The 11,221-nt window shown below is 40.1% G+C and overlaps 1 protein-coding gene across 1 annotated transcript in view; it reads right to left on the bottom strand.

The window, feature by feature from the left end:
* rbm20 (RNA binding motif protein 20) overlaps positions 1-11,221 on the bottom strand; it is a 32,230-nt gene continuing 21,009 nt past the window's right edge. The window contains exons 6-14 of the mRNA XM_052083504.1: positions 8,727-8,873; positions 7,597-7,728; positions 7,427-7,506; positions 6,431-7,106; positions 4,346-4,429; positions 3,681-4,254; positions 3,081-3,146; positions 1,853-1,974; positions 1-872 (exon numbers count right to left, since the gene is read on the bottom strand). Of these exons, the coding sequence (XP_051939464.1) occupies positions 810-872; positions 1,853-1,974; positions 3,081-3,146; positions 3,681-4,254; positions 4,346-4,429; positions 6,431-7,106; positions 7,427-7,506; positions 7,597-7,728; positions 8,727-8,873 (1,944 nt within the window). The 3' untranslated portion in view covers positions 1-809. The remainder of the gene's footprint in view (positions 873-1,852; positions 1,975-3,080; positions 3,147-3,680; positions 4,255-4,345; positions 4,430-6,430; positions 7,107-7,426; positions 7,507-7,596; positions 7,729-8,726; positions 8,874-11,221) is intronic.

The raw sequence follows: 11,221 nt of genomic DNA, 5'->3' as shown, positions 1-11,221 counted from the left end.
ATTTATTCACATGAACATTAGATTTGCCAAAACAACATTAAGATCAAGGATAAGGTTTCATTGTGTAGAAAATACATTTGGCTCTGAAACAAGCAATAGTTATGTATGTTGGAACTTTTACTACTGTACATGGTCCAGTTTAACATGTCATATTTAAAATGTTAAGGCATTAAATTAAGCACATGAGGCTGGCACTGTGAGGGGTTGACATTTTAAGGGACATTTATATACAGCAGAGATGGTTTGCAAAGCCATTGCATCATTATTCTTACACATAAAGTGATTTTTACCTGAAAGACAACTGTAGTGCACACGAGACCCAAGTTAAAGAAAAACGTTATAGACTCCAGTTGTCAATAAATTGCAAGTAATACACACTGAGTTGGAAACTCAACAAATACAATGAACCTGATAATCCGTCTCAGCATTAACTGAGAAAAAAAAACATTCATTGGCATCATTTAAACCACTACGTAGTTGTCATAATAATATAATCCATGATTGTTATTCGGACAATTCAAAGACCAACCTGGAAGACAAATTCTGTCTTGATAGCAGTTCAACTTGTCAAGTGTGCCAACATTGAAATTAAATAATACATAGCTTTAAGTACAAGAATAAAACTAATAAATACCACTGCTATACATTAGAGTATGTACAAATTTGAACCAAATTCTCGTCAGCATTCCAGATATCCAATTATAATTCCAGTAGCCTATGACAAGAGCAGATATCCATATTTTTATTTTTTTAATGCCTCCAGAAATCCTATTAGGGCGGTTGCTGTAAAGAGGTAAGCGGACAAGATGTCACTGGGTGCTTGAAAATTCAGCAAGGTTTAGGCTCTCATGTGCCAGCTGGGACAGGTATTTCTGCATTAGCGGAGGAAAAAGTAACAAAAAAGATTACAAATAACGTTCTGTCAAATTCCGATTAAGAATGTTTGAAATATTATTTTGATTCACTGGACTTCTTTTACGAAACAGAAATAAGACAACCCTGCTATGAAACCTCATTTCAACTCATGGGTAATAATATTGGAATAAATGTAAACCATTAAATATCTATATACATAACACAGCGACCACATGCAGCTTTGACGGACAGCACAAGTGAGAAGAAAATTTTTTTGGTTGGAATGTCACACGTTGAATTTCTTGTGTCACCTGTGCTGCCCGCCGACAGAGAAATGTGACACGGTCTGCTGTTGAATGGACAATAATGTAACACACAACGGTTTGTGTTTATGCGTACATTGGGTGTGTCTATACAAATATTGTATCGCACCGAATTGGAAAATATGAAAAGAGACACTTGTTAACTTTTAGTATCATTTTGTCCCATTCATTTTAAAGAAAATAAATGCCATTGGGGCAAATAAGTGTGAACATTGATAATGTCTACATTTGATATTGAACTGTATAGAATATTTTAAAAAACGGTTCAATTAATTTTTTTGACTCATCCTCACACGATCCTAACTGGTCTTTTTTTGTGTATGCCTTGAACCATTATTTGTGTATTTTGAGAATGTTATAGGGACTCTATTTTATGTGTGTCTGATATTGTTTATCACACTGCATGATACTTGATTTTGCTTATGTTTATGCTTGTGGCTGTAAGAAATCATTGCATTTGCATCCTTCATCATGTGACAAAATGTGTGGCTTTCATTTTATGTTGCACTTGTTTCATCAAGATTATTTTCCAATGACGAAGCACAAACAGAATTTTAACAGTAGCGGTAATGGCGCTTAATACAAATGCACACAAACAGAAATATAATGTTTGTGTGCATACACACTCACACAAATATGACGGTAATGAGATCGAGGACATTGGCAGCACACACCTGTAAGTTCCTGTAGTGCACAGTGCTGCGACAGTGGCTCATCTTTGCAGTTTCCTCGCTAGTGTAGAACAGCTCACAAAGTTTGCAGTAGAAACCAGTCCTTGGCTCAATGAACTCCACCCCTGCAAAGCAATAAACAACATGTAGGTTACCATTTTAAAGGGAACTATTGACACACTGTTAGGGGTGGAGCTATGAAGTGGCCAAGGGTGGTCTCTTGCCACTCTCTGGCCACGCCTATCTACATTTGGGGGAAGATTTGGACTTCTCCGCCATTTTCCGATGGATGCAGTATTCCAAGACCCCTTGATACTATGTCACAATGACTTTAGAGCGGGTGGCTGCCACTTGGTCAAAGGGCACATATAAATAATAATTCACACTCGCGCAATTAAATCTTTCATCTTTTTGGAATACTGGAGGAAGCTGGCAGACCCATCCAGCCAATGTTGATCGTGCTTTTCCTCAGTCGGGTTGTGAATGAGCTGGGGCCCATCTCAGCTGATCGGTTGTCCATCAATCACAGAGCGCAGATGCAATCATTCCGACTCACATTAACACCTAGTGACAATTTAGATATTGAAAAATCTCCGCTGCTTTTTAAGTCTTAGTCCTCTTAACACATCTTGTCCTCTTAACACTAAAATACGTTGTTGGAGACAAGCAACAAAACCTACACAGTGACATATGACGTTCGTTGCCTTTGGTATGAAAACTGGCCCATTTCAGTTGTGCTGAGTTTGTTCCGGAGAAAAACACAGATTGTCGAGGCATCAGACAACCAAAATAACCCCATTACTCATGGCAGACAGCTCTCGTGTCTGTGATCTATTGTTACCACGCAGCAGCGGCTTATGTAAGTCCCCATGCAGCATGTGCTGGGCCATGCCATTCCAGTGCTAATAATAATATAAATACTCATGTCTCGGGGGTGCAGTTCACAAACAGATCACAGAAATAGGTCAGCAAGTGGCCAGCCAATTCCCGTCAATTAGAGTGCTAATGCAATAGGTTGTCGGTGCCATTATTAGCTGTGTACATGATAACGCTTTAACGTTCGCACCAAGACAGCAGACGCTAATGTTTGAGATCTCAATGCTGCTAGAAGAATGATGAACTGTGGAAAGGGCAGATGGATACTTTCTCTTTTGGATATAACCGGAGAACCTTCACGATTTCAATTTCCACCTCACTGCAACAGAAGTGCAAGAAAATGTATCGAGCTTACCTAAAGGGATGATATGTTCAATAACGACTTTCTCTTGTTCAATAGATGATGAGGGCACTTCAATATCTGCCAAAAGGAAATTAGGAAAAAGGTAAATAGATACAAAATACTTCCAAATAATGATTAACATGAATTTATTTGTGGCACTAACTTGATGTTTTCCTCACTATAGGTTAGTTTATGTGCAACTTTGTGTCTACAGTCTTTGACAATTTTATGATGGGTTGGTATCACCGATCAACCAACACATTTTAAATCAGAGGGGGCTTTATGTGTCCCGAAATGTATTTGCCGATTTCAAAAACACATCAGGCTTTGAGATATTTTCTTTTTGTTTGTTTGTTTGTAAATTTGACCTATAAAAAGGTTGTGCGATACAGATTATAAGATTCCACCTGTTGCTCAATTCTTAGTTCCTACATAGTACTAAATATATTGCATATGGTATAATATTATAATTGTTATTATCAGTATGAAAACATAATGTGTTGGTGGGAAAAAAAAACGAGGGCAGGTGGAACTTTCAAGCAAAGTTGCGGGCATGATCTGGAAAAAAAGAAAAGAAAACGGAACATTGAAAATATCTCTGGTGTAAAGTACCTTTTTTAAGAATGCTCTCCTTGTGTTGAGTGACATTAGAGCTGGCCTCGGTGACCTGTACGACATCCTGGACCTTGCCGTCCTCTGACATTTGAATGTGATTCTTGACTGGCTCTTCTTCTAAGGGCCCACTGTCAGGAACTTTGTCTTCTGTACTCGTCTCCTCCAACGCTGCCTTAAATTCCTCATTGGGAAATTCACTTAGGTTCATCGTGGGTGACTCAGAAGTCTTCTTTTGTTCCTCCACACTTGTCTCAGTCAAAACTGCTTTCTCAGTTCCAGATGTTTCTGGAACTTCAGCGCCCTCACATTTCACTTCCGACACAGATTTGTTAATAGACGTCTCCTGCTCTTCCAGAAGGACTGACGGTGATGGTAAAGTCTCCGCCATTGTTTGTGTTTGTTCCTCTGCAGACACTTGAGGACAGATCGCATCCTCTTCCAGCTCAGGAAGGTCCGGCTCGATAATGAAATCGTCGTCTTCTCCCACTTCATCAACTGTAAGAAATTCCTCCATGTTCTTGGGATAACAACACTCGTCATCCGTGTTTTCTCCACTTTCCAACCCCTTCTCCTTGCAAAGTAATCAAGAAAAAACATTTTAATACACAGCTAAGCATGTTTGCAGATGTTGCCTTCTATTTTGTCTTCTTCTTGTTACTTACAATGTCCTTTTTCTCAAAACATTCAGCAGAATCTTTTGACTTGCTGTTGCCCGGAGGTGAGACATGTTCTTTAGATAGGCCATCCTACAAAGGAAAGCGAATTAGTATCGACAAAAATATGGTGTATGTAATTCAATTACAGTGTTTCCAGCTGTACTGTAGTTTATTGTTTGCGCCCTTGCGGCACTTCAGATTTTCGAGCAATTGTTTTTTACAGTGCAGTATGAAGGCAAGTCCTGATTAAGAGATGCATGCCTTTATTGTAGTATGACGTTGTGCCGCAACATACCGGGCAGCACTCAGGGTTACTGATAGGGATATGGGGTATCATTAACAGCAAGCCGAGAGGCAGAGAAGGTCCCTAAACTAATCTGATTAGATTTTTATGGTCAGGTCTTAGACCCAACAAGGGGTAAAAACTGTTCAAACGAATGAATAGGTTACCAGGTTATCAGTACAGCTGTGGTTCAAAATAATATTAATTTTATTACTCATATTTTCGAAGAAGAAGAAGCAACTTGTCCCTGAATTCAGCAATGTCACCCACTGAGCCACCGGGTTGCCATGCAACATTCTCTAAAAATGTTATGTTAAATTGACTTCAACACTGTCCCAAATGACGACCAGCTTCAGCTCTTCAGCCACACAAATCCAATTTTCAACTCGATCTGTTGGGTCAAAATAATCAGCCCAACGTTGGGTAAAAGTAACCAAATCTGCTGAAAATCCGCAGCTACCCAGCAAGTGGGTTGGGTAAAAAAAAACGCGTATGCTTGTTAATATTATTGTATGCCGTGAGTGATTTTCAGTTGATTCGTTTTTTTATCAGTACGTGCAACTCAACAATAAAAAAACGAATCAACTGAAAATCACTCACGGAGTTCCTCAGGGGTCAGTGCTTGGTCCAAAACTATTCATCTTATATATAAATGATATCTGCAAGGTCTCAAAACTATTTAAATGTGTCCTATTTGCTGATGATACAACTTTCTACTGTTCTGGAATAAATCTGAAACAGCTCCTGACAACCGTAGAAAACCACAAGACCAATCAAACACCAAGCGAAAATTATGGTAAACTCAATTGAAATAGAAAGAGCGTATGAAACCAAGTTTCTCGGATTAGTAATAGACTCAAAACTATGTTGGAAACCACATATCGATAACGTAAAAAGAAAAATAGCCAAGACCGTAGGGATCCTCTACAAAACCAAGGAAGTGCTAAATAAGAGATCTTTGTACACATTATACACTTCATTATTATTACCATACATGACCTACTGTGTGGAAATATGGGGAAATGCCTGCAAAACAAACACACTCCCTATTCTCAAACTACAAAAAAAGCAATTCGAATTATTAATAGATCAAAATATACGGAACCCACAAATCCACTATTTATCAAATTAAATACGATGAAATTTTATGACCTGGTTGACTTTAAAATCGCCCAATTAATGTACAAAGCACACAATAACCTGCTCTGCCAAAACGTTCAGAAGTTTTTTGAAATTCGAGAAAGCAACTATGAATTAAGAGGTATCAACTTATTCAAAAAACTCAAAACAAGAACAAACATCAAGCAAAGAAGAGTATCTAGCAAAGGTGTTAATATGTGGAATAATCTCGAAACGGACCTAAAAATGAGTAAATCGCTTGCTGATTTCAAAAACAAATTCGAAAAAATAGTACAAACAACCTACATCAATCAGAGTTAAAATGATCAATTCTAAACATTAAATATAATGATAAATCAGAACTAAGTTGATAAATAGAGAAAGGTATTGAAATATCCATTATGAATACAAGAGAAAATTGACACAAGAGTGCCAGGGTGAGGATGTATATAATCCCGATACAAACCAAAAGTTGTGAAAATATCACGGTTAAGGGTAAAGTATGAGCCTTAATGGAGACTTCTTCTTACTTTTTCTTTTCTGATTGATATAAAAATGATTTAGTAGATATAAACACATAACGGGAATACTTTAAAAAGTGTGTGTTTAGTTTCACATATTGCGGGTCTGGAACTCATCCCCCAAGATACACCGTGGTTGACTGTAATCTAGGCATATTTGCTACTCACAGTATTTCTAGTGGGGCTGTCATGTTTCTCTGTCGGGATGCACCTCTTGTTTGGCTTCCTACTTCTCCCCCTGCTGGGTGAACGCGGCTTCTTATCTTCTGGAGTTCTGCGGTGTGGGTCATCGATCATCTTGCTCTCCACATGCCTCGAATGCCTGCTGTGGTCACTGCCATTCCTCTTCCTTGACTTGCTGTCGTGTCTTTGGTATGTAGATCTGCACACTTTGTCTGACTTCATGTAAAAGCTTTCCTCAATGCTCCGGTAGGAGTTGAAGGACTTGCCTTGAGGACTGCCTTGTGGGAAGTCTCTGTTTCCAGGCATCCCTTTATCAAATCCTCGCTCGTCTGCCGACCTGGAGATGACATAATCCGAGGTTTTCCCATAGGCTTTCCGCCGGTCTGATGGTCGTTCGTTGGGGCGGTCGCCGTCCGTGCTGCAGCCATTCCGCCGGGAGGGTTCATCCCTCTCCATGTCACCCTCACCTCGTCTATGGTGTGAAGACCAGTCCCAAGAACCTCGGCGTGGGCCCAGACCGTTGGTGCCTCTCTCCTGAACCATGCAGGGGGCCGCCTGGGGGCTGTGGGCTGAGCTACATGATGTGAAACTGGGACTGTGTGAGTGAGGGCTGAGGGAGCTTCTGACAGGGCTGCGTGAGCGAGCTCTGTCTGTCATGTAGCTGGAGGAAGGTGAGAGGTAAATTAAATTAAATCTAAATCTGTGTTGTGACATTCCACAGAGGTTCCACTCGAAAGAATAACTTTTTTTTTAAATTTGGGGTGGGGAAGGGGGACGGGGAGGGACGGAGGGGTGGGGAGAGGAACGCTTTTTTGACCTCAGACATTATGTACCGGTACTTTATGTATAATCTTGCCGCTGTCATGTACGGGGAAATTTTGGGCCAAACAGACTAACAAACCGTTGAAAACAGTGATGGCAGTTACATTTCAATAATTTTACATGGTTTTCACGTTGCGGAAAGATAAAACGTTTTCTTACTGCTGAGGTTCTTGCATTTCATCTCTTTCCCAATGGGATGCGATATCTTGGATGATTGCCTGAACATCTTTACCCGGTTTCTATATAAATAAGAGATTTGAATTTAGTAAATCACATTTTTTGGGGGGTGAATTTGAACATGATGCATACAGGTTTTTCTCAAATCTTACCTTAAGTTGTAGCTCCTGGTATCTTTTGGACATTCGAATGAGAAGTTTCTGGTTGTTTATCATGGCTGGAGTCAGTTGATAATACTGAACCATGGCTTTAGCTGCCTCCACATAGGCCATCTCCAGAAAGGCCTGATTGGGGAGAGCATAAAAACAAATCTCAAACTCAACCGTTGTGTAATTTTCTACATCATATTCAAATGCAGTCCTGTTTCCTCCCACATTCCCAAAACATGAACGGTAGGTTCATGTTTTGACTTTAAATTGTCTGCAAGTGTGAAAGGTTGTATGTCCAGACCAGTTCACGGTATACTCTGCCTGTCGCCCGAAGACAGCGGATAAGCGGTTTATAAAAACAATTCACTCAGCAGTTGAATTTTAAAATGACATATTTTATGAATATTAAGAAGGATTTTAATTTTGGTGGCAGTTTTAAGATAGGAAACAGGCCACAATCGACAAACCTGACCGTGTCTATTCCAAGGAGATGTATTGCAATGTGTGAAACAATTGCGGTCACACCAGGTACTGCCTGGCTTTCCAACCCCCTCAGTCTAGAAATATTTTGGAGTGGCCTTTTATTGTGGCCTGCCAAAGGCACAAGCGTGTAATAAATGTGTTACACTGCGCGAGGCAAATGATGGTCACACCAAATACTGTTTTGTTTTTTAGCCCCCTGTGAGAAAAAGGTCTTTTGTGTCCACCGAAAAACTCCGATATGTTTGAGTTCAAACCATGAAAGACGGGAGCTAAAAAAGTGTTGCAACCACATTTTTGTTCAGTATAAAAATAGGGTGTGCCTTCTCTTTGCGGAGAAAACTTACTGCTCATTATTAGTCAAACGTAGAACAACACCGCTTCATTCCACCTCAGTTTCATTTCTTTTAATCTTTTCTTCAGGAACGTTTGTGTTCCCACATGACTATGCCACAGTGAGCGACGTTTTGTTGCAGATAGGTTTTGCTGAGGACTGCACAAATGATGTTCTGGATGCGCATTCCTACTTGTAACACTTCAACATCTTGTCGGAAATAAATTTCTAATAGCATGTGCAATAGCATTACTAAGCAGAGACCAATCAAAATGTATCAGTGGCGAAAAATAAATTAAGAAAAAATCTGTTTTGATACCTGGTGAGTTGAGCGCATCAAGATGTAATTGCTAACTTTGCCAAAGGGCAGTCCCAGATTGATGACATCATTCTCGGTACAACTGCCTTCAGGGAGGTTGCAGATGTGAACAACACGGCCCGTCGTGGCCTTTCTTGGCGGAAACGGCTGCAAATATTACAAGGAGAACATCAGCATCTGAGAAAACAAAGAATTGGCAGCGACGGCTTGCTCTTTGATTTGGCAATTGGAGCAGGGCGCCCTTGAGCAGGGTCATGAAACCCCAACTGCTTGGAGGTGTGATATAGTTGCACGGCAGCCTGACTCTGACATTTCTCTTCAGTGTGTGATGAGAATTTCCCAAAGGGCCTCCAGAGAGTGTGAAGTTACCATAATTGGTAACGTAAGCAGGTGTTCCAAACTGACCTTACACGCACAACCATGTGATTAGTCCTTGTCAATCACCAGGAAAAAAAAGGAATCATAGAAAATGACAGCTGATGAAACATATCATTGAATGATATGTCGGAATAATCTATGTAGCGGTGTGGTGGAAGTTGCGGCAGAAAACGATTCTGCCCATCATCAGTGCAACACTATCACACAGCGTGTCTTTGATCCAGCTGCTTCTATTAATAGCAGCAGTAGAACCGTGGCAGGAAGAAAGTTTTTAGCATTTAGATTTACACACTTGTCAAACATTTGATCGTGCAAAGTATACTGACCAACATTTAATTGCATTTTTAACATCCCTTTTCATTATGAGACACGGGTCGGACTTCAATAAACATAGCAGCAAATGTAATGCTTTGGGGTGTTGTATATTTGGCACTATTTTTATTGCAATGCTTATCATGGTCACGTTTATTTGGTGAATTTGATACCTCATAGACCACAAAAAAATATGTATTCATAAATTCCTGATGTAGATTTAGTTTATCTGTATACCGGAATATACTAACACAGTGCTCCTGGCTGTCCGACCGGCGGAACCAAACACGGTCTATAGCGGGCACGAAGCTTCTTGGTTGTCTGGCACGACATGTGGTACTATGTTTGGCTGGTCAGAAGCTGTTTTCATTTTGCTCAACTGTCTGTTCAGCCATTAATAGCTAATTTTGCCTCCACAGGCCACAGAAGCTAAAAGCTATGTGTATGCTTCTACCTGTTGTCCCCAAAGTTTTTAAAAATTATTTTAAACTCACAAACCCTGTTTGAAAATAAGTGTAAGTGTCAGCATTTTATCATTACTTCTACAAAGTAGTGTCGAATAGTGGATAGTCTTCATTAAGGTGACAACTTAATGGTTTCTGGCCTGCAAGATGACTTTGGCAGTCCGAAAGTTACAAGAGCGATAATTCTATTAACAGCTCCATGCCAGTACCACTGCCACCATCTGAGCACATAAAGGTCAATATACACTGGGCTCAATAAACAGATCCCATTATAGACTGTTAATGGTCGCTGAATGTTCAAGTAAGGAAAAAATCTTGGTCGTTGCTCCATGGACTTTACTAGCTTTTGACCTGCAAATGTCGTGTGCTTGTGAAAGCCCCTGCGGTTCGACCGCAGAACTGGGATCCTCGCTGAGGGCGACTCGGGCTATGAACAGTAGCTGAGACCACAAACTAGCAAGACATGACTTAAAATTGTGAATAAAAAAGCTTAGAATCAAAGTTACAGAAATGAGGACAACCCAAAATGTTTTACTTTACAACCAAAGAAGAACATTATCCAGGAAGCTGCATAAAGTGAACAGGCTCAAATTCAAAATCTAGCACACTGGCAACCCAAATTACCGTATCGGGCCTTTGTCAACTGTCATTCAAGTTAAAATCGAGCGAGTTATCGTTTTTACGTGTTATGTTGTAGTACACAGGGGTTCACTTTAGTGAAAATATTTGCGTAAAAAGACTGGAGCGATGGACGGGGCTCAAGGTGCCAAGTGAAAGTGAGGGAAGATCTGTGCTGCTTTATTTTCCAGCCACTCTCATTCCAAACACTACCACAATGCTGTTTCTCTTCCCATTTAATTTTAAACTTCTTGTGTTATCTTTTAGTTCAGCATGTGGCATTTTCTGAGAAAAACACAATGCATTAAAATTGAACTCCGGTGAAATAAGGTCGCCTTTACAACAATTTAACATGGTGCTGAGTGACAGGAATCTATCCATAGGACATGTCTGTTTGTTTGTACAAAGCAGTATTCATGTTTGACGGTCCAAAGGAGTTGGTCTGCTTATTTTCACAGTTCCTCCTAGTCACAACGTTCCACAGCACATGCACCCTGATCCCTGGGGATCACCTTACTGGGCTCTACTCGATGTATAGCTTGACACAGCTGCCTGGGGTTTGTCAGGCCTGTACTGCTAACAGTATTCACTGTAATCCTGTGTTTATTTCTCATTCCCTGAAACTACTGTTTTAGTGTAAGGGGGACTTCTATACACATAAGATATCCTTTATTTGTCCCACACTGGGGAAATTTACAATGCAAACACATATGTATGTGTACA

The sequence above is a fragment of the Hippocampus zosterae genome, chromosome 13, assembly GCF_025434085.1.
Source record: "Hippocampus zosterae strain Florida chromosome 13, ASM2543408v3, whole genome shotgun sequence".
NCBI lineage: Eukaryota > Metazoa > Chordata > Actinopteri > Syngnathiformes > Syngnathidae > Hippocampus > Hippocampus zosterae.
Note: the sequence above shows the minus strand (reverse complement) of the source record. Positions and strands in the feature narration are given on the sequence as shown.